Source organism: Plutella xylostella, chromosome 27 (assembly GCF_932276165.1).
Source record: "Plutella xylostella chromosome 27, ilPluXylo3.1, whole genome shotgun sequence".
NCBI lineage: Eukaryota > Metazoa > Arthropoda > Insecta > Lepidoptera > Plutellidae > Plutella > Plutella xylostella.
In genome coordinates, this window is record NC_064007.1 from 4,695,127 (window position 1) to 4,719,037 (window position 23,911).

The window sequence follows — 23,911 nt, forward strand, 5'->3', positions numbered from 1 at the left end:
GTAAATACCTAGTTATTACATATTTTACTTTAAAAAGGTAATAAGAATGCGTAAATGATTTCTGTATCTAATAATGAGCGGCGGCACCGACTAGTATTATTTACTCTATTTAGTATTATGAACTCTACGGAGGATAGAGTAAATAATACTAGTGCGTGCCGCCGCTCCGTCCGCTGACGTTGTGGACGCATACGAACTAATGCGAACCTAGGTACGGACTAAAATATAGTAGCTGGGTAATTTTAATAATCGTAGTAAAATGTTATATTGTTTATGGAGACTACTAAATATCACTTTTACCGATTCCATTTGATGTAATTAAGTAATTAAATTATAATGACATCGTAATGAATTGGTATTATAACTAGCTATTTGGTCTTGATCTATTTAAAATCTGTGGAGCATAAAATATGATGATAATAATAATTATGATATGAGTAGTTGGAGACGATAAATAAATAAAATTTGTATTTAGGTAAATCGACGCAAACTCTAATTTGCATAAGTTATGGCCCTATTCCACAATATCTGATGATAAATCCATTTGATCACACCTTGTTTAATTTGATGCTTGGTGCATTTTTAATGGTGAAGCTCAACTCTTACTATGAAACTTATTCAGACTTTGTGAAACAGGCCTTCGCATTACTATAAACAATCCAAACATAACTAGTTTTAATAAAGGAGCTGGTAATGGTATTATTTTTATGTAAGTAGGTATAAAATAGTTTTCTACCATTGATTATGTTGAAACTACTTAAGAGAAACTATGATAGTTATTTTGAAATGCTATACCTACCATATATATTATGAGAGAAATTGGCATAAATATGGGCTGGTAATATAACAAGACGTTTTTATTGTCATACCATTTCGGTACAGCCATCATCATTATTTTATTACTACGGTTGTAGTGGTCATAAGTCAGTAGTACGTGGCTTATCATATTATTATTTTGTTCAGATGAATTGATAATTAAGGCAAAGCTCACAATGCATTAGGTATTTATACTATTTTAGAATATAATTCCGTTTGTACTATTATTATAACTATAAGTTATACTTACTTATAAAATAGAAAAAAAACATAATTTCCAAAACATAAATAGGTACTTACTTATAACAAAAAATAACATACAAAATAGGCTTTCAGTGTTCTGACTAAATACTTTTCTTAATTACAATACATGTTAGTTACCTACATTTGGATTTGATTATTAAGGCCGCGTCCACGACGACGCTAGCGGGCGGACTGGCGGCCACAGGCGGAGATTTGTACGTGATTCTCCGCCATCGCCATAGAGAAAATAATACCTACTAGTGTAGTGCGTACGTCGTTGACGCCACCTAAGAGTAAATATTTTTAAAAAGTAACTAAAAAATTAACAGTACATATTAACACAATACGAATAAGAGTAATCATGGAAGTAGGTAATACATGTAGGTATACCAAGATACTTAATAACATAGGACACTCCTGAGTAAGACAATATCATAATTAAATGTAATATATATGTACTAAACTAACAGCAAGTACATAGAACATCAAATACCTACAAAAACTCTCATTTTACACAAACACGTAATAATACTAAAAGCAAAAATGTACGACCATATAATTAATAGGGCTATACTATTTTTAAAATTAGACAAATATTTAGGAAATATCTGTCTCTAAAACCACTTATAAGCAATGATTTCCTCTTGGCACTATTATAAAGTAATTAAAATGTATACATACAATAATAAAGTTTGTATGAATATACCATGGCACATTTTTTAATTATTTATTTATTTATGAACTATCTGCAAGACAATGTTGGTGTATGTAGATTAAGTTTAGTATAGCCCTATACATATATTTGAAAGGTACTTTCAGCATAAAAATGACCAGCATTTTGGCTTCAGAATACCTGCATGAAAAAAAATATCTTAACAAAGAGCACTTAGTTACTTTTGATTTATAAATAACCTTTAAAATTTAACTGTATGATAAAATTATTATAGGTACTTAACTTAAAAGTTAAAACGAAACACTACAGGCTTTTCATAATAGGTAACATCAATAAAAGTTAAATAAGTACAGACTAGGTACAAACATTGCACACAAAGCTTTCAGAAAGCATAATAATACTTTTACCCTTAAAATAAGACATTGACAAACAAAAATCACTTATAATTACGTTCAGTGGCTCTGTCGTCTATATTTTTATCGTTAGCATAATTCTAGTTATTCGTTTCATTAACTAGATTGATCCATTCATCTCCTTCTTGTACAATTGGAAGCTAGATTACACAAATCCGTTTACAAATAGGTTGCTCGTAACTCCAGGAATCATTCAGATCACTTCACACCTAACCAACTGTTTAGTAATATTTTGCATAAGCTCTTTTTATTTGATTTCAGGAACGTAACGCACCAATACAAATGTTGTTTGATTACCAAACTTCACATTTATGTTTTGGATTCATCGCAGATCCCAATGGACAGTTAAACTCTTCAGAGAACTCCTTGAGGTTAGATATAGGCCCAATCACCCGATATCTGGCTACTGTGTGGTCATCTTTTTCAATCTGCATCTTTGTTGATTCTTTGGTCATCGCAGAACACCAAACCTGTTGTGATTTACATTCGTTTAATATTTTTTTCAAAATTCTTATGAGCTTTATAAACATGAAATATAAGAACCATAGTGTCCATACTTCTTTTGTATACAATTATCCTTACCTGAGCGAAAGAAATGAAGAATAACTGACGATGGTTGTACTTCAGGCCAGGCAGTGTTACATTGGCTTTTGATGTTTTACTGTAGTCCAAATATGCATGGAACGACGCTTTCAGACCACCGTTGTCAGCAATATTTTCACCTGTTAATATTATAATGAGTTATATAAAATATCGGAGGAATAATTAATTAAAAATTTATATTTTCAAATATTAAATTAAATAAATTATCTTACCGAGCGTAGTTATTCCATTCAAATGATGCCCATCTAATGAATATGATGCGTATTGTTTCTCAATACATTCAGCTCGTTTCTTAAAGCGGTCTATTGTAGCATTGTTCCACCACTGATTTAGGTTGCCAAACCTAAAATATATAACAATATGATATTAAAATCAATCCACTGCACATGTACCTACCTAGTTATGGAGGTTTTACTAGCGCCATTTATGATTTAGTATATTTTTTTCAGAAAACCTCCCATTAGCACTCCAACTATTAAAAAAATATTATGTAACTATACCTGTCGTATTCTCTCCCTTGATCATCAAATGCGTGCGTCAATTCATGTCCCATCACCACTCCCATGGCCCCATAATTTACGCATTTCGGATTATCACCATCGTAGAAAGGTAATTGTAGTATACCGGCTGGGAAAACTATTTGATTCCTTGTCGGTGTATAATAAGCGTTTACAGTTGGTGGCGCCATTCCTGGAAATAATTATAATTATTTAAGTAGTACAAGTACCAACTTACACAAAATAATATTCATATGAAATGATGATGGGCACCAATATATGGAAGCTGGGACCAGCACCAATAGAAATGAGTGATACGTCGTTGAAAAGGTATTTTTTTGCAGAATATGAATAACGGAAGCGCTAGTCTTGATTTACTGTCCAATTAGAATAATCGTACCTTGATAGTTTTTATATTTTATTTCTGTAATTTTAATGTTTTTGTTAGTTTTTCACATTCATTTTTAATTTTTATAACAAAATGATCATATTTCATATTATATAATATTTGTTTATTATCTCAGTAAATAAAACCAGTTGAAAGTAATTTCTCCAATTTCAATAATACGTGTTTACGTGTATTACGCCCTAACTGTCATCAGGAAAGAGAGTGCAATGCCATAGAAAAATTCTTCCTTCCGACGAATATATTTCAAAATGGACAACTTATACGGATTTGTCGTCATAATACTTTTTTGCTCACTTGAAAAGATCTATCCAACGATGTATGTCTCATCTTTATTGGACATAGGTCCCAAAACGCCCATTGTCATTTTCTAGACCCCGGAAGTGATTTAACATAACATTTTTTTGAGTTCCGTTTTAAGGGTTAGACTGATAACTGTCAAATTGATAGTTGATTAGCGCCATCTATGTTAAATTCGGTATGTTAAGTAATTTTATGGTGATTGTTTTTATAATTTTAAATTGAAGTATGTTGAAATTTGAGACACTAATTTGAATATTTTTTATTTTACTGCTCTCGTTAATTTAATAAAAAATAATTAAAGATCGGCTCTTCGACGATTTTATGACGTCATTCGCTACCATGCAGCCGCTGACGTCATCAAGATCGTAACTCTGTGAATATTTACACTTTAGATTGACAGAAGTGACATTTAACAATTGAACATTTTTATTCTCTTTGGTTGAAACTTTAACCTTGCGCAGCGTCTTGAAGGACAAATTATATTTTCATTTTTGATAAAATAATCGGAATCCTTGAATATTTCATATTTTTAAGAATGAGACACTTATTAAGAAGATAATATCTCAAAACGGTTTTGGAATTAGCATCAAAAAATTTTACTTAACATACCGAATTAGAGAATACAAATGGTATAGCCAAACCAGGAATATAAAAACCCTGTATTAAGAGCGCCACATTCGCGTTGAGGACTGCAATACTAAGTATAGTCATACCAATGTGAATTGGCCAAGCTCAAATTTATAATAGTAATTTTTTAATGATTTATTTTGGAAAAAGAGTGTCAGTAGCTCAGTGAAAGGATATATTCTATGGGTTCTTTGGAACTTAAGTAACATGACGTGTACTAACAGTCTAACGGTGAAGGAAAACATCGTGCAAACCCACATTTAGATTACAGTTGTGTAACGGCACTTTGAAACGGCAATTTGAAAATAGATAAATTGACCTAAAGGCATATTTGCTGAAATGGTTTTAGGCATTCAAAATACAAGAGTAAGTGGCTTAATATTTTCCATCCTCACAGGAATTCGAAATAAAGTACATCCTCTCACAGGTACCTCTTACAGGTTTGCATGCAGAACTATGTAATAAGAAAGTTAAACCCATTGACTGGATAAAATATGTGTAGGTATAATCAGACAAAATTAGAACCTAAATATTCAACCGATTTGATATGTAGGCAATGTAGGAATTCATATGATATATTTCAGATGTCTCGGATTCGCTGTCCCTTGATGAGTCGCTTTCACTGCCACCAAGATCAATAATCAATTTCTGTTTCAATTATTGTAATGTAGTTAATAAAAACTATTGTAATAGCTTAAAAAATTGCCAATTCATTTGCTCATAATATACTATACCAGTCGTTGGTCGCGCTCCCGCGCGTAAGCATACGAAACTATCGCGCTAATAAACATCAAATTTATGCGGTTGAAATGTCGCAAAAAATCGATCTAGATTTGTTAAAAAACTTAATAACTAGTGCGTTGAAACCACTTGACGAAAAAATTAACGACATTTGCTCCAGAATAAGCCAAATAAGTGACGAAATACGCGAGTTAAAATCCGTTGTATCGAATTCAAATAGTGATGGATCAACAAAACCGGGCAGCTATAGTGAAGCGGTGACAACACCGGCCTCTAGTACGAAATCCACACCAGCTAGCCGTCCCTCTCTAACGGCAGCGGCACAACGCGAGAAGCGCACTACTGCAATACGTGCGAAAGAGAAGATATCAACGCAAGCGAACCGACCTACACGACCAACCAGCCTACAACGACGCGGCCAACCAGCCAAGACAGAACTCTCGAGCCAACATACCCCCACGGACAAGAAAAAAATAATAACTGACAAAATAATCACAACGAACGCGACCCCACTGACCTCTAACTCCAATCAAACGACTGCAATTGAGAAAAATACCACTACTGTAACACCTACGAGCATCCCAACGACCCCGACGACCGATGTTGCAACTGAAAATGGAGAACAATGGATCACCGTCACCAAACGCCAGCCCAGAAAGTCATCTGCAATACGTGGATCTGCAACCAACACTGGCATCCAAGGTATTGAGAGGTACACGTACCTACACGGGTGCTATTTCAAAACTGAAACGACCACGGACTCCCTAATCGATCACCTGAATAAAGTGGATGGTGGACTCCAGTACATCGTGGAAAAGATCCCATCCAAACATGACACCTACACATCCTTCAAAATCGGGATACCAGCTGCATCAATAGAAAAATTCATGGCAACAGACGTGTGGCCTCTGAATACGAATATATCAAAATGGCGGCCCTTTCTCTTACCAAGGCCCAACAGACCACCTGATGAGTCCACCGGAAAAGACACACCAAACAACCAGCACTGAATCAAGAAATCTAACAATCTTCCATCAAAATATCAACAGACTAGAAAACAAGACCAACAAACTGGAATGTGAACTACAAGTCCACGGAAACATAGATGTCCTCTGCCTGACCGAGCTGTTCCTGCATCCTGATGAGCTGCCCAGCGTGCACCTCGAGAACTACAAGCTGGCGGCGCACTACTGCCGGCGCGGGCGCGAGGGCGGCGGCGCCTGCATCTACGTGCGGGACCAGATCCTTGCCATCGAGCGCCCGGAGGTGGCGCAGCTGTCGGTGGAGATGCACTTCGAGGCCTGCGCCGTGGAGTGCGTCGGTGCGGACACCGTGGTGGTCTGTATCTATAGACCACCTCGAGGTAAAGACAGAGGGGACTTCCCTACTTTTTTCTCAAAATTAAATGACCTACTTTCTATACACTTTGTAAATAACTATAACATCATTATAATGGGTGACATGAATATTGATATGTTAGTAAAATGTCCAAATTCAAAATTATTATCAGAGACTTTAAGACAGTTTGGATTTAAATCATTAGTTAATTTTCCTACAAGAATAACAGACAAATCAAGTACATGTTTGGATCACATCTATACTAATATGCCAAATGTTAATATAAATGAAGTATCTCCTTTACAATTACAAGTCTCAGATCACTCAGGTATATTTCTGTCTATACAAATAAACAAAATGTTACAGCTTAACCTAGAAAGATATAAGCGCCTTTTCTCGGAATTTAACATTAGCAACTTTAAACAAAGCCTAGATTTATATGATTGGGAAAAATTGTTATCTAAATATCAGTGCTCTAGTTTAAAAATTGATGCAACAATAAATGTAATCAACCATTACTTTAACATACACTTCCCTCTGAAGAAGTATCCTGTAAGAAACAACGCGAAGGTGTGGGTCACCGAGGACGTCCGGTCCAGCCGTAGAAAAATACGAGAAGTCAAACAATCACTAACTCAAAATCCTAATGATCAAATCTTAATTGACAAATTGATTAATCTAGAAAAGAAACACATATCTATCCTAAACCTAACGCGTAAAGAATATATAAATAAACAAATAGTTAGTGCCGGAAAGGACATGTGCCGCACTGTGTGGAGGGTCATCGCGTCGGAGACGGGGCGGGCGGGCGCGCCCGGCGGCGGCGCCGCCCTCGACGTGCTGGTCAGCGCCTCGGCGGGGGCCAGCGACTGCGAGCGCGCGCGCCACGCTGCCGTCGCCCTCAACCGGTACTATATCGAAGCTAACAACAACCCGAACTGCCGGCCTTGCTGTGATTCCGCAATTGTTTACCTCAACAAATACTTAGAATCCCACGAAGTACCTAAATTCATAAACACACCTATATCATTGAACCAAATAATAAATGTTATAAATAAAATAAAGCGTAAACAATCCACTGATATAAACGACATGTCAACGGCTGTATTAGACTATCTACCTCCTGTTGTTATATCTTTACTTTGTATGCTATTCAACCAATGCGTAAATGAGGGTGATTATCCTAGCCTTCTAAAACAAATAAAAGTACAACCTATATACAAGGGAAAGGGTGAAATGAACATGCTTAGGTATTTTAGACCGATATCCCTCATACCTATAATATCAAAAGTATTTGAGCGTCTTATAAGTGACAGACTTATAAAACATTTCATAAAAAATAAACTTCTCAATCATCAACAATACGCTTATCAGCAAAACAGGTCGACTGTTGACGCGGCGCGTGATGTCGTGTGCCGAGTGATGAGTCATCACGAGGCGGGCCGGCAGGTCGCCGCCGTGTTCTGTGACCTGTCGCGCGCATTCGAGCTAGTTAACCACGAACTTCTTTTAAAGAAACTTAAATTGTATGGTATTACTGATGACTTCTACAACACAATTGCAGTGTTTTTGCGTGACCGGAAGCAATGCACGTACGTCCGGAACTCGAAGTCCGACCTTGAATTCATAGGTGACTGCGCGGTGCCGCAGGGTTCTACTATGGGAAACTACCTATTCCTAATCTTGGTCAATGACCTAACAGCGGCATCTGAGCACGCCGAATATGTCTTGTTTGCAGACGACGGTTGCCTGATTGTATCTGCTGAGAACTATATTCTGCTCAAACACAAATTAAACCTAGTCACTGCCTCCATACATGACTGGTTCAGCGCAAATGGAATGCTGCTAAATATAGAAAAAACGAACATTGTTCATTTCCAACTGAGAAGGACTAGGGGACATGACCTAAATGTGGTGTGCAACGGAGTGGCGGTGCCGCAAGTGGACCATGTGAAGTACCTAGGCTTCGTGATCGACGCCGGCCTCACCTGGGCGCCTCACATTGACGTCACGTGCGCCCGCCTCGCCTCCGCGTGCTTCGCGCTGTCCCGTCTGGCTCGTAGCTTGTCTAATGAAAATATGAAAAAAGCATACTACGGATATTTTCACTCGATTCTATCCTACGGTGTTGACCTCTGGGGTAATGCGGCGTGCTCCGAAAGGATACTAAGACTCCAAAAACGTGCCGTACGAATAATTGCTCACAAACCATGGGACTGTCCCGCTCAACAATTATTTAAAAACTGTAACATCCTAACACTACCGTGCCTATACGCGCTAGAAGTTGCAAAATACGCAAGGCGTAACCTTGACAAATTTAATACTAAAGCAGACTTCCACCGGGTCAACACCCGGCGGCGTAACCAGCTGATCGCGCCCGCGACTAGGCTCGCCAAGTCTGATAAATGTATTAACACTCTCGTTCCCAGAGTATACAATGCACTGCCTGATAACGTAAAAGAAACAAAATCTGAAACCGTTTTCATCGCAAAACTTAAAAATATATTGGTTAATATGCCTATTTATAAATTCACTGACTTCCCTGCCTCGTTGTCCTCTGTGACCCCAACCTTGCCTACCAACTAAATTGCAACAACAACCTGTACCTACCTATCTGTAAAATTACTGTATTTTTAACTACATTATAAATTAACATTAAAATTAAATTGTAATTACCTAAATAATATTACATACTTAATTAGCTAATGTACCTATCTATAAAATGTAATAAGTACCTATAACTTGTGATTATGATTTGTGATTGTAATTATGATTTGTGAGTTGTGACGTATAAATATTATTTTATAAATAAATGATTTGAATTTGAATTTGAATTATATACCTACAAGTCATTTTGACAATAGCATCAGTTATGTTATCAAGAGAAATAAAGTCCAATCCCAGGGACTTTTACTCCCAAAAATACTTGTGTATGTGGTAAATTAGTTTCCTTTCACGGCTATGGATAGATTTCGGCATTTAGAAACACAAAAAACTTACAAAAGCTATAATAAACACTACGCATTGACAGCACCACAGTTTGACAGCAATAGACAAATGACATTTTGAGTTTATGCCACTTTGTGATACCAGTGCAAGAAAAAAGTTCTATTGCTTTTCCGCAATATGGCGAGGGTTTTTATATTCCTGGTTTGGCTATAGATAGTGAACACGAATTTGTTTGCTACAGCTTTTCAAAAGATGGCGTTACGGGTCCTCATAGATCAATAGATAAAAAAATAAGATGCAAATGCAAAAGAATTTTCGATAATCTTGATTGAACTCACCCCATTTAGTTTTGTTAACGGCCAGGTCCAATCGTTTCAAGTCGTTCCGTAGCGTGTACATGTTGAATTCGATGTTGTTCTCAAAGTACTGGTTTGGTCTGACCACCAAGTCTTCATACTGCTTGTCTAGTTGCTCCTTGCTCAGGATAAAGTCAGGGAAACCTGGTAACATATCCATAATCATTAATAATTTGATCCTACAAGTTCTCGAGTGGACAATTAATGATCAAGCAAACCTAGCGTTGGACGCCCTGCAACCCGCCGCTGTCGGTACCCATGACCTGACAAGTCGAATCACTAGTGGTTGGCTGAGGAAGGTACAGGACAGAGTGTTGTGGTGCTTTTTGGGAGAGGCTTATGATGTTCAGCAGCGATTAAGGGCTAATGATGGATGATAAAAGTTGGGGGTATAATTTTAACCCTGAAGTCCCTGAACATATGCTATTGATATGTTCGATCGTCGGCCGGGGTAGATATTTATACATGGGTCTTGGGTGCTAAATATGTACCTCTCTATCTATGTATTTGTCGTCCAATACCTACCCATAATATTACAGGCTCTGCCTAGCTTGGGGTCAGATGGCCGTGTGTGAGTTCTCTCTCTCTCCACACTATTATTATAATAACAGAACAGACAAAGTAGAGGTACTGAACTTACCAATCATATCAGTGATATCGTCAGCCTTAATCTCTGCAGCCTTGCGGGTCTCGGCGTCCATCCAGTCCAGGTTGAGGAGGTTCCTCTTGAAGGCGTTCCGGATGTTGTCGATCATGATCTCGCCCTGGGTTTTCGCCTCGCCCTTGAACACTTCGCGGACAAACATTGCGCCCACTGCGAAGCCTGGAAGGTAGAGAAATGGGCTCGTCATTTATTGGCAATTAGGATAATAATGACGAGAATGACCTCCAGCTCCCTGGACCGACGATCTTATCCACGTATTCCACGTAGATAAACGTAGATTCGCCATAAATACGGCGCTGTAATTGGAGGAGCGCCCACGGCAGCTGGTAGCCGGTAATAATTAGTTAGATGAGGAAGTCCCAGGACAGAGAGTTGATCCATCAGTCGAAGAGGCTAATGATTTTAATGATAATGTAGGGTTATCCCTCATCTTACTAAGTATGGTCATTTAAATACCCAAATATGTCAAATAATTATAGGTTTACTCATAAGTAGCAAAAATTTATATTTCTTTGTTCATCTTTTTTCTCCTAACAAGTGGGGATAATAAACTCACCAAGAGCATTAGTGGTATCGGTGACGCAGTACCGCCAAGACTCCTCGGTGCCTTCAGACCCAAACAGCGCCTTCCTCAGTATCTTGTTGGCATCTCGGAAGTTCTTCGACAGATACGTGGAGAGAGAGCGGGACACCTGCCACATCATGTAGCTGGTCAGGGTTCTGGGAAACAAATAAAGGTGGATTAAGTCAGGAAAAAATCTTAGTTATTGGTTTTTCCCATTGACTTATATATTACGCTTTGGTTTTTACATAATGGTTGCATAGGTCAGTAGTTTTCTCGTGTTACAGACAAGAAAAGGGAGCCTACCGCTTACTTTTAAGAATCCCTTTCTGCACTGCAAATGAAGGGGATTTTTATCTTAGTTCCTGTAAGTTATGTCTAAAAATGTAAATAGAATAGTCACCGAATTAATGAATAGTCGCGTAATATTGTATCTAAGTATTTCTTACATTGAGTCAGGTAAGAAGGTACTAGGTACTTACTTCTTATCCTCTTCAGTTTTAGTGTACTTTCTAATTAGCTTAGTCAGATTCTTGAAGTAGTCGGGGGTGTACACTATTATTCTCTCATCTGGTGATATCTGTAAAATGACGTAAGTAAGTAATGTTTTATAATGGCAAGGATTGAGTTTCAGGTATAGTGGTTTGCAATGGAAACCAGCAATCATGTAAACAAACCAAATTGTCACGATTACTCCGTAATCACATACATTTTCGATCAATTTATGAACATAGTCTGATTTCAACGAACACACCATTGTTTTCACATTATCTTCAACACGATTTAACTTGTATTTATAATTAAATTTGTTAAAACATTTGCAACGTAAAAATTTCGAGGTATTTGACAAGCTGTCATCTTAGTTTTTTACTCATCGAACTCTATAAGTCATTGAAAAGTTAGTGTTGTTCGTAATCTGAAGTTATCTTTTATTTTTAATTTTATAAATTATTTTAATTTAATATTATTTGAATACAATTTTAAAAAAAATCAAGAGCTTAATATAATTAACCAAAACGAAAAAAGGAAGAGGAAGAAATGAAAAAGCTCGACGGCATTTTAGACACGGCAAGCGATGACACAGTGGTTCCATTTATAATTACGGTCACCGGCGACACTTCTGATAGTGATGATGACGAAGACGAAGATTTAAATTTGTTTTAATAAACACTTTTTTATATATAATCAGTTTTATTTTATAGTCTATGGCTTATATATTTAATCTAATTAGAACACTATGACATCACTATGGGCATAAACAATACGCTGTCAATGTCAGTCCGCCATATTTGTTTACATGATTGTTGGTTTCTATTGCAAACGACTGTAGGTAAGTATGCAAAAACATATTTTCAAATAGAAAAACACTTACCGTCCGATTAACCAATTTAAACGCGTCATTAAAGAACATGGTCCAGTTCAGAAACGGCGCTTCATTCTGCCAAGCCTTGATAGTAAATGGATTATACATGCCCTCCTCATCCCTTCTGACCTCCGAAGGTGTCGTGATATTAGCCAGTTCCGTCTCAAACTGGATAACCTTGGCCATCTGGGCTCTGGCTTCGACTTTGTTCGCTCCCAGGAGTACACATATTCGGGTCATGTAGTCCAGGTAGGCGTCTAAGACCTTCTTGTTGGCTGTTTTGTTGAGGTAGTAGTCTCTGGTTGGTAGGTTCAAGCCTCCTTGGTCCAGCTGAAAATATAAAGGAGGGTGTTTTATATTCATCGTATCGTAGTGCTGGGTACCTCCGTGAAAGGATTTGCCATAATTACTTACTACCCAGGCACACTACAATGGCAATAGGCCCGCCCCCTATTACATTGGGACTAATATAAACACTGGCGAAAAGTGGGTGCAGCAATGCACCTCTGCCTACCTTGCAAGGGAGTACATTAGTACAAGTGTGAGTGTTTATATTTTTATTTTTATATACCTATATTCTAACTAACTAATAATACTTATTGTACTCACAACCAGAACGTGACGTGATGAGTTCCGATCGTCTTCTGAAACTGCCCAGTTGAAGAGTCCTCCCAGATTGTACCTGAAATATTAGGATATAAATATTTAATAACATTTTGTGATTGGCTTTCTACACTGAATATAAGGACCTGCTGGGCAGCAAAGGGCCGGATCTTGAGCAGCTTTTTATGACTACTTTACTTTTATAGGACTTTGGGCTGTTATCATTATTATCATTAGGTCTTAATTGTCTACTGCTGGACATGGACAATAACAATGATTTCAAAAGGAAGGATGCGCCCGTCAGAAAAGGCCGAAGAACCGGTAACTAATGGTTTGGCTGATGATAACTCACGTGTTCTGCACTCCCTGCAGCAGTTTCTGCAGGTCCCACTTGGCCTGCTTGATCATGGTGGCGTTGAGCAGGTGCCAGCCGCCCAGCCGCTTCACCACGCCGGTCAGTGGCCTCTCCGCCAGCTTCTCCATGGTCTCGATGGCGTCGATGTAGTAGGATAGCTCCAGGGTGTGCCAAAACCAATTTTTTGTTGATACGTCGCTCGGTCTGGCTCCTAGCTTTCTTCCATCCCATATTTGCATTCGTCTAAAATAATAACTTTGTCTAATTTACTCACGTGTTCTGCACTCCCTGCAGCAGCTTCTGCAGGTCCCACTTGGCCTGCTTGATCATGGTGGCGTTGAGCAGGTGCCAGCCGCCCAGCCGCTTCACCACGCCGGTCAGCGGCCTCTCCGCCAGCTTCTCCATGGTCTCGTTGGAGTCGATGCAGGACTCGTAGTAGATGCGAGCTTTGGCTTCCGCGCCGGCTGGGTTGGAGGTGTTCACTTTTTCTGGGAAGGGGAGAGGGTGGATGTTAGTGTGTTGATGATTTTACTGCGAGTAAGTGTAGTATTGTCTGAACGTTTTGTGGCAGACGTTTAAGACTGCGTTACCAATATTATTATGCACACTGTGGGGTTACCACCACCGAACGTTAGAAGAAGCAAATCTCAAATGGATCTGACAGATGTGTGACGGGCGAGCGAGGATTGTCGGTGGTGGTGCAGTAGCTGTTAGCGAGTCATACATACGTTAAAAAATTGCACAAAACTCGCGAACTATAAACAGTGAACAGTCACTGATAAGATTCTACCGTACTTATACATAGTATATGTAGAGCTAGAGATGTCTTGAAGAGCTCTCCTATTCACGTGATAAATCGTCTATTCTGTAAATTAACTAACAAGTAAGAAGAGGAAACGGTTAGCATTTGCATCATCACGCGGCGATACAATACAGACGCAGGCCAGTTATAAATACAGTTCTAGGTTACAGTGAATAGATGGTTTACCCTCGTTATTAGCTATCTACGACAACGAGTCATGACGACAAATTACGTTGATAGCTGATTTAAAAAATTGCTTGTTATGCTTTTTGTATTGGTTTGTACAGTTTGTAATTTGTAATGCAGCTAGAGAATTAGGAAGGGGTCTATGACGAGAATTGATAAATTAAATTTTTAAGTAGATAAGTAATTAATTTACAATGGAAAAAGAGTCTCCTTATTATATCGGTGACTAACACTACACTCCTACACTATTAATTATATAGGGTTTATAATTTACTTCTGGTGATAAGTAATGTGGTTATGTACCATTATATGAATATTATATCCAATTCAGAAGGCACCAATTTTAGGAACTACCTATGTGAATCAAACTGGATGAGTGTGCACAGGACCGTGGGACTTGGTAAAACATGGAGGAGGCCTATACCCTGCAGTGAGTTGACATAGGCTGATGATGATGATGATCTACCTATGTAATAATGTAACTATCCAACTGAAAAATACTATAGAGCTACATTTATGTATATTATAGAGATGACTTGGTAATAAAATGCGCAAATATTATGTTTGCTAATTTAATATAGCGCCATAGAAGGCGTGTTTCGCGATTTTGAGAGGTTTTAAAACGTAACAATATTGAACTGTTTGCAAATAACATTCTCACTTCACTTGGTTTAGTAGACGAAATCACAATACCTATCAGTAATATCTATGTTTCGTTGTTTACTATTTTTTTTCTCATAAATGCTTTAAGTAAGTACTTACTTATAACAAGTACGAAAATGCCCAGCTATAAAACCCAGGCAGAACCATACCTTCATAAATGCTTACGAATTACCCAATAAAATACAATATTAGAAGGTATAGCTATAAACAAACAAAGTTACTTACAAAGAAATTTCCTATCTTGAATGACATAGATACCATTGTCTAACTCTACATGTTCAACAAATAAACAAGCACATAAGAAGAAAAAAGCAAGTACTTAAGTACCTATCAGTTTCTCTACAACAACACCAAACCAAACAAATAAAACCCCCATAAAAAAACCCAACTTACCCAGCGCATATCTCAAGATCAGCTGATTCTCCAGCTCAATCTTGCTAAAGATGCCCCAGTTGGACTTCCCCTCGGGCAGGGGGTTACTCCGGATCCAGCCCCCACAGGAGAACTCATAGAAGTCATCGCAGGGGTTCTTGGTCTCGTCCAGAGCCCTGATGACCTCGTTGGCAGTGTAGATGCATGAGCTTGTGAGGCAGACGTCGCTTTGTTCTGGAATGATGGCGGTTTGAGGTTAGAAGGGGGTTTTGATGGTCTGCCAGGGGTCTGAAGCGAAAGGGTAGGTACTAAAAGTGTAATTAAATGAAGAATCGGTCATATTGCAGTCAGCTTTCTCAGCTCTCGCAATGTTTTATGAACTGATATTTCTGTTCCTACATTACAATTCAGGGTACTTAGAAACAAGGGTAAGAAGCAAAAAGCATAATTCGACGACTTTTATACCACAAAAAAATGGTTAAACACAGGTCAGCAAAAAGAAACCAGACCAACTAAAGCATCCAAATTTTTCACGATAGAGGGCTGACTATGACCACTGGTCGAACAGGCCTGATTGTTATCATTATCTACTATGATCCTAGGTTTAAGTTTTAAGACTTGGTTGAATTCACATTTTGTACTCCAAACTACTTTTAAAAAGAGATTGTTAGTGGATATATCTCCACCTGCACCTAGGTATATCTTTATTATGTTAAATGATAAAGTTTGTTTTACATACAGGATGTTCACGACATCTGTCGCTTCACAATCAGCGGAACCTAAACTGTAAATTGTGATCGACACCCAACTGTTACGAGATTAAATAATAGTACGAACTTGCATAAGTATACAATACTATGGCAAAGAATAACATCTTCTTTGTCTCAACGGTCTTTATTAATGCCTACTCGTTGATAAGACCATATTAAGTATAGGACTTCGTAATTTCATGGGATCGATTAAACTTCTTTATTGGGAGTATAAATAAAGATTTTGACGGGCATTATGTAGCTATACTGATAAACTTTTTATTAAAAAAAAATATTATGATAAAAAATATTTATTAAAGATGTAGCAGTAAATTTCCCTGTATTTTCTTCTCCATTCGAAGGTAGGTAACACTTTTTGCGATAGGTACCTATACCTCAAGTATAACTACCTAAATTTGGCTACTTGTCCACCACAGCGAAGCGGTGTGCGAAAAAACAACCAACGACATTTTATAATTTTATAACAAATCCGATCATGCAATTTCATTGGTCGATTTTTCCTCCACACCTTCATGTCCTTCATCCTCGATTCCTCGCAGACTGCTCAGCTAGCTCTCTCCGCTCAGGTGTTCAGGCAGCCTCAAACCTTGCTATTGCTGGATTGCTATTACTATTGCTCGATTGCTATTGCTTGCTTTTGATTGGACAGTGCTGCATGACATACAGATTCATACTTAAGTTCTACTTGGATTTTTCAGTTGTGAAACCAGTTAGCGCCATGCCATCAGAGATAAACTGATGATTTATGAACTCCTCTTTATGGGTTGCAATAAAATGAAAATGACGTCCATTATAGTATAAATTATGAACATTACTGCAGAGGAAAATGTCTTCTTAACCATTTTATGGTCTAGTGTTTATCTTGTCCTTTGTTTGTATACTCGTAAATGAAGCTCAATTACCATGATAATAAGGTACACACTACACTGTCACTAAACCTTGTCCTATTATGAATAGAATGTCTTGTCTGAATCGTCCAATCTCTTCTATGTTTAATGGATGCAATAATAAACATCTTCGGCTGCAGATTTGAAAAAGATCAGTCGATACTTTTGTAGAAGGCGCTATTATTTATAATACTTATATTTTTTATGTAGGTAGTCACTTAAATGTCCCACTTCTGGGCAAAGGCCTCCCCTATAATGATATTACCTATATTATACTATAATTATAAAACAAATCTATGAAGGCGCATAAGACATATGAAGATGTATAAGTAAAGTATCGTAGAGCAGTCACAATTTCCCATATTTATCAGTAAATTCTCACGCTCTTCAAACACGTGACCAAATCAATAATCACGGATATTGGATGCTGATAATTATTATCTAAGTATTTATAATAAGTGTAGTTATATTTTTATATTTAATGGTGTATATATCAACTTATGAATGATCTAACAAACATTGTAAAGTTCAATTGAAGTTCAAACACAACGTAACCTCTCTACGAAGTAAATTAATTTACATACTGTAATCATGACTGACTCGATTGTTATATATTTAATTAGGACTATCGCATCAATGAATGATAATAACTAATGATGATTATATATAACAGCCATTGACATATATATTACTGCTAATATTTGAAATCATTGATAATAGCTAGTTAGTTAGTTGGCTAATGCCTGACTCAAGCTTAAGGTATTTAATACAAGGCACTTTTCACAAGATATTGCATTGAGGAGGATATTTATAAACAGAGTAAAACGTAAATGAAGGATGTTGCAGATACTGACAATATGATAGACTGAATTCATGGATTCATCAATCCGCTCTCAGTCCACTGCTACCGTACTACCACCGACCGACACATTAGCAATTACAAATCCATAAGCATCTGTCTGATCCTTACAAGTTACGAGCGAGCGACGCTGCTTAAGGATTGTTAATTGCTAATGTTCGGTGGTGGTAGCCCCACACAGTAACAATAATAATTATGCTTACCTTTAGGCTCAGGCTGGTAGCAGGGCGGCACGGGCAGGTACGCGGGTCCTCTCAGAGCCAGCATGAAGGTCGTCATGAGCAGAACCACCAATAGCAGCACAGCTGACAGCACGAGCAGCGCGCGCTCCAGCCGCGTGCGCTGGTGCCAGCCAATGAACGAGACGCCCTGGAAGGAGAGGGGAGAACGTCAGCCAATGGGAAACGTGCGGCATTGGACTGCACCGCTCTGGTGTCAGCTAATGAGTAAGACGCTTTGGAGGAATCGGGAGAGCGTTAGCCAATGGAAAACTCGGAGTAAGTATAATTATTTGTTTTTGGGGATGTTTGCAATTTCCATTATTCAACATGTTAATTCTGACAGTAGTAAAATTAAAATTTATGGCTCCATAATCCCTACACAGACTTTACATTTCATTTTTGATTGGTTTCAGAGTTGGTTCTTGAGACCATTGGAAATTTACCTTAATTTCTATTGGGAGCGTCACTGACAAAAATACCCTCAATGTTTAATTTTTGGTGTTAGATAAACACTCGGATTCGCAAATGTTTTTGTAACGTAACAAACAATGGCTACAGTCACACAGTAGGCATATCAAAGAGACTGAAAGCTTTCCGAATTCAGTTATGATTTCCCCGAAGGTTTTAGCGACATTATTGAAACAACGTAATGTAACAGGCAACAGACGTAGCATCACCGGGGCATAGCCAAATATTTTCATAGATTTTGATCTGGTTTATACAATATACTGTAGGTATGTAAGTACTTTGTTATTTGTTAGGTTTATTTGTTAGGTTTGAATCATTTGATTCCAGAGTTTTGTTCTGACTGTTCTGCGACTGCAAGTGTTTTCCATTAAGGACATAAGTAGCAGTAGTAGTACCCAGTGAAAATTATCAGATAATTTATTAAGGAAACTAAGTTTAGGTTATTCCATGTTCTTCTTCTTCTTCTATCGTGTAAAATGCACTAAGCTAACTTCCATGTTAATAATTAAATTAAGTATAACATGATGAGCCCATGATTTCGTACCAAAGATACGTAACTATATTATATTTTCTTCTTCTTCAGTCTATAGATAGCAATCCAGTTCACTGCTGGACGTAGGGCCAAACCACGCCACTGGTTGCGATCAATATAGCTTAACGACAATATCTGCTAATATAAAAAATATTTTATTACACTGTCCGTATTTTTTACAAAAAAAAAATAAGTATGTTATTATTTATTTATTTAGTATAAGTATTTATGGACTTAGTGTTTAAGTACTTTATTATACACTTGCACCACAGCTACCTCTAACCCTATTTTATTTTATTTTAACCTCTCTTCCATCCAAAGGTTGTCTGGTAGAGATTGCTATAAGCAATAAGGCCGCCTTTTTGTACTGTTTTTATTTTAAAGCTTTATTTTGTATTTTTTTTCTGTTTTTGGTGCAAATAAAGAGGATTGTATTGTATTGTAAGTTTGTATCGACTTGATAATTTACAGTGACAACTTGTTAAGAGCCTACTAAAAAAACCTCGCCAAAAAGCCAACCTTACCGGACATTTTGACACCATCACCCGTCTCACAACACTATGGGCTAGGACCTAGATTTATCTAGATTCTAGACAGCAACACAACACACGGCACAGACAGTGGGAGACTGTAACCTGCATCGGGCTGTATAGACGGATAATAGGTTACCTATTGAACACAATGGCTGACCTATAGATACGCAATAGTTTAATGGCTATAGGCCTGCCTGTAGAGACTGCGGTTTTCCTGTGGGGTTGGCAATAGTTCGCATGTTTTATAGGTTGTTTTTAATGTGGTTTTTAGGTGATTTAAGCCTCTATTAATCCTAATCGATAATATGTGCTAATTGTGTTAGTAGTTTCAAAGTAAGCTTTTTTAATATTAAAAAAATAGGTAGGTCCTATAGGTCTTAGGTAAGTATAATTTTTTAGCTAGGTAGCTACGTTACAACGTTACCGCAGGTTTAATTAAATGGCTGGGTTTTTGAAAATTTATTTGCAAAATATGAACATTACCTAAGTTTTTTCCCAAACTCTCTGCAAAATAAGAACGGTAAGGTTTTTCCCAAACTCTGTCTGGCGGTTCAAACGTTAAAAGTTCAAGTTGTATTAGGAAATATAAAAACTAAAGAACATTAAAGGAGAAATAAGTGCAAAGGTCAAGTAGCTCAATAAGTACTCAAGATCACTCTTGACAGTTTCAAACATCATCACTATCACACATAAAAAACTACATGTAAACCGAGCACTCTCTTCAACCATTGAAACCACAATTTTACGATATGTATTAACTTAAAAAGACAGCAAGACTAACTAAATAAATCTGAAACTCCTCCTATTTTTGAAGCTGCTCTTTTAAAAAAGAAAAAAAGTCTTGAGTAAAAGCCGTGAAACACGTGAGGACATCACTACGCTCCCGCTATCGGCCTAAGTCACGTGACGTCGTCAATAAAAGGACCAATTTGTTGTATAGACGAGAAGCCGTGGCGGTGCGGGCTCTGGACGGTCACTCTATACTGACGAAAACCGAACCAACTAGACCTGTCGTGCAATCGACGTGTTTAATACAACGACATAGAGTCGTGGCTCGCGCAGCAGCGCTTCGAAGCTTAGTTTTCGTTATATAGAGTAACCCCGCTCACATTCGTCAGTTGTACTTCGTTGATTGAGCCGCTAATCTTTTAGCTACAGGTTGATTTTAATTTTACATAAAAAAAATATGCGCGTAATACATGGATGCCACTGCAGATTATGAGCCACTTAGAAAGTGTATGAAAATACTCTTCGTCAGAACAGTCATGAGTCTAATTAAATAAGAGGTCGGGTTTCCCATTCAATTTCTTTAATAATGAGTACTTATGGGTATTCCCGTTGTTTTGGCCTATTCATAGGATTTTTGCTTCTAAATCGTTGTTTTAGGTTGTAGGTACTATGAGTCATAATTATCATATGACACTTGCTTGAGTTGATTAATTAAAAAAATACATTCTCAAGTTTTTTTCTCAAGTCTCAAGCGATTTCAATACAAATTGATGAAGTATGAAATTTTCCATTTCATGAGATTAGGCACACAAATAAAAATGTGGTAAGCATGATAAAACAACAAAGTAGTAAGTAAGTAGGTAATACTATCAATAATATTGTGATTGAACGCTAAAATTCTACCGGACACGGTTTTAGTCCAATGCGACATCGTCGCTCAGTAGAGAATAGATATAGAAGAAAAAGCCACTAATTAGGATTAAATTGGTAAGTGTTATTCTATTCTATTCTCTGTGGGGGTGTTAGTACCTGCACCTGGCGTTCTCGAGTGGAACCGTTGTGCATATGCCCAAGGTCTAAACTGCCTTCCTAAGCTTGGACCATTTCCATTGAAAACAAACATCTTTTATTAAATTATTATGTTTGTATTTGCAATATGCAATTGGAAAATCGATAAGGTAAGCTTGTGTGCGAATTATTTTAGGAAATTACGTAAAATGGAAATATTTTTATGTTTTTATCAGTAATTTGGCATCAGTTTAGTTACTAACCTAGGTTTTTGTTCTAGCGTTTTCGTTTCTAAACTCACTAAGTTTTTTGAAAATGGGTACCAACTTATAAGGATAAGCTTAAATCTGTCAACTATCCATACAATTTACCTACTTACTTTATTTTTCAGTGACAACAACAAGAAAATGAAAAAATCAACCAGACCCCTAAACCAAACATGAAATGCAGTATACAGGACATTCATTTATCTGGGAATTCTGGGATAACAATATTACAACGGCCATCAGACCTCGAAGTAGAAGGATAATGGAAATAAAATACAAAAATGAAATTAGGCAATTGTGTATATAAGTGTTATAAAAACTCAACCGTCGTGTGTGTTATTTTATTCACCCAAATAAAGTTTTACGTCTACAAATTTCTTTCTTTCTTCTTTTATAAAGAGTAATAAGTAGGTAGTATCTAGTAGTAGTTTCGTAAAGTCAGGCATATCTATCCACACCCCTTTTATATTTAGGAAGAAAGTCGCTAATTCATCTTGATTTTATGGTTTGATGACGGCATCGGATGACACTGCGAAGGTGTGATGTAGTCATATTCCGATTTCCGAGGTATCTACCTATGTAAAATGTCATACTCAAATCATACATAAAATATTGGTAAAAATATGTATCACTTACGTTAATAGCGATAAAATAACACTGTTTTTTATCATTTCAAATATACATACTAAGTTAAGGTTTTCTAGGTAACCATGTTTTTTGCGTCAACAATTATCGTGTCATATTAAGATTCCTAGAGGATATTTTGTACCGCCGAATTAGGTTATAAGCTTGTCACGTTCATCATTATTATTATGTAATCAAGCATATACTTCAAATGTTATTATTTGTAAAGTTATAAGCTAAAAATCATGACATAGTATTTTTCCTTATACCGAGGGTACCTCGGAGTTAGGAACAACGTATAAAAATCAGGCCCTTATACCGAGGTATTTTGTTTTTGAGTTTAAAGGGGTTAAATTAGTTTAAAAAGAGTTAAAATTTAAATTTAATGTAAGTATAAGAATATAATAAACTAAATATAAACTATTTACAAAGTTGAACGTCGTATAAATATTAAAAAACACAATTATTAAATATGGCTGGCCTTACGTAAGCCGGGTCGCGTTTGTATGAAAAACATGGCGGCGTCGCCCTCACGGCACATTACACGAGTTTTTAGTAATTTTAGGCAATTTTAAACATATTTACTACATCAAGTAGTTTCAGTTAAAGATAATGAACGATTAAATGTAATTTTAGAGTATCCAAACCTATTAAAATAAGTAATAATCATGAAAATAAATATAACTCGAAATAAGGACGCCATTTTGAATACCGCGAAATATGGACTCTCTACCTTACAGATAAAAAAATTAAAAAACCAACTTCAATAAACCACTAAAATGTAAGAAATAATTTAAGGATTACACAAATTATATGTGACTGTACAAATATACCTAAGCAGGAACTGTTCTTTTTTGATGTTGGTGCGGTGACAAAGTAATCTGAAGAAATATGGCACCAACCTCAAAAAAGAACAGTTCCTGCTTTAATTATTATTTTATTTTATAGTTTTTAGTTTATTTCCAATAATTTTTAATCAAAAGTAAGATGCAAATGATACCAAAAAGTCCTACTAATCAATACGAATCATTCAAGCCTAAACACGAGGTAGTTACCTAAATAAATAAATAGTTGCTATATACCGTTGAGGAGTTCCCTTGACTGCCTTCCGTTTCCATCCGTTTCATCAGATCATCTCAAGGTCACCATCATATTTTTTTGTTATAAGAACTATATTTACGTTCTTAATTTCATTAGAATCGGGTAATATGTGTCCAAAATGGAAATTCATACCCTGTTTTTACCCCTTTACCCACCGTTAGGGGTGAGATAAAATTCTGAAAAAAATGGACCACCTGGGAGCTCAACCCAATACAACAAAAAACGAATTTCCAAAATCGGTTCATAAACGGCGGAGTAATCGGTGAACATAAATAAAAAATATCCCGACGAATTGAGAACCTCCTCCTTTTTTTGAAGTCGGTTAAAAATACCCTCAATGTTTAATCTTTGGTTTTAAATAAACACTCGAATTTGCAA

The 23,911-nt window shown here is 36.9% G+C and overlaps 1 protein-coding gene across 3 annotated transcripts in view; it reads right to left on the reverse strand.

The window, feature by feature from the left end:
* Positions 1-547: 547 nt before the first annotated feature.
* The window catches only part of LOC105381171 (endothelin-converting enzyme homolog), a 50,790-nt gene continuing 27,426 nt past the window's right edge, over positions 548-23,911 (reverse strand). For 2 of the 3 annotated variants that reach the window (XM_048630740.1, XM_048630739.1), the window contains 13 exons: positions 18,255-18,420; positions 15,557-15,769; positions 13,787-14,000; positions 13,164-13,236; positions 12,564-12,884; positions 11,674-11,771; positions 11,186-11,349; positions 10,606-10,788; positions 9,948-10,109; positions 3,249-3,438; positions 2,961-3,091; positions 2,728-2,867; positions 548-2,615 (listed from right to left, as the gene is read on the reverse strand). In XM_048630740.1, the coding sequence (XP_048486697.1) occupies positions 2,439-2,615; positions 2,728-2,867; positions 2,961-3,091; positions 3,249-3,438; positions 9,948-10,109; positions 10,606-10,788; positions 11,186-11,349; positions 11,674-11,771; positions 12,564-12,884; positions 13,164-13,236; positions 13,787-14,000; positions 15,557-15,769; positions 18,255-18,420 (2,232 nt within the window). In that variant the 3' untranslated portion in view covers positions 548-2,438. Of the gene's footprint in view, positions 2,616-2,727; positions 2,868-2,960; positions 3,092-3,248; positions 3,439-9,947; positions 10,110-10,605; positions 10,789-11,185; positions 11,350-11,673; positions 11,772-12,563; positions 12,885-13,163; positions 13,237-13,786; positions 14,001-15,556; positions 15,770-18,254; positions 18,421-19,796; positions 19,930-23,911 lie in introns of those variants that run through there. The other variant, XM_048630741.1, reaches the window with a different exon arrangement.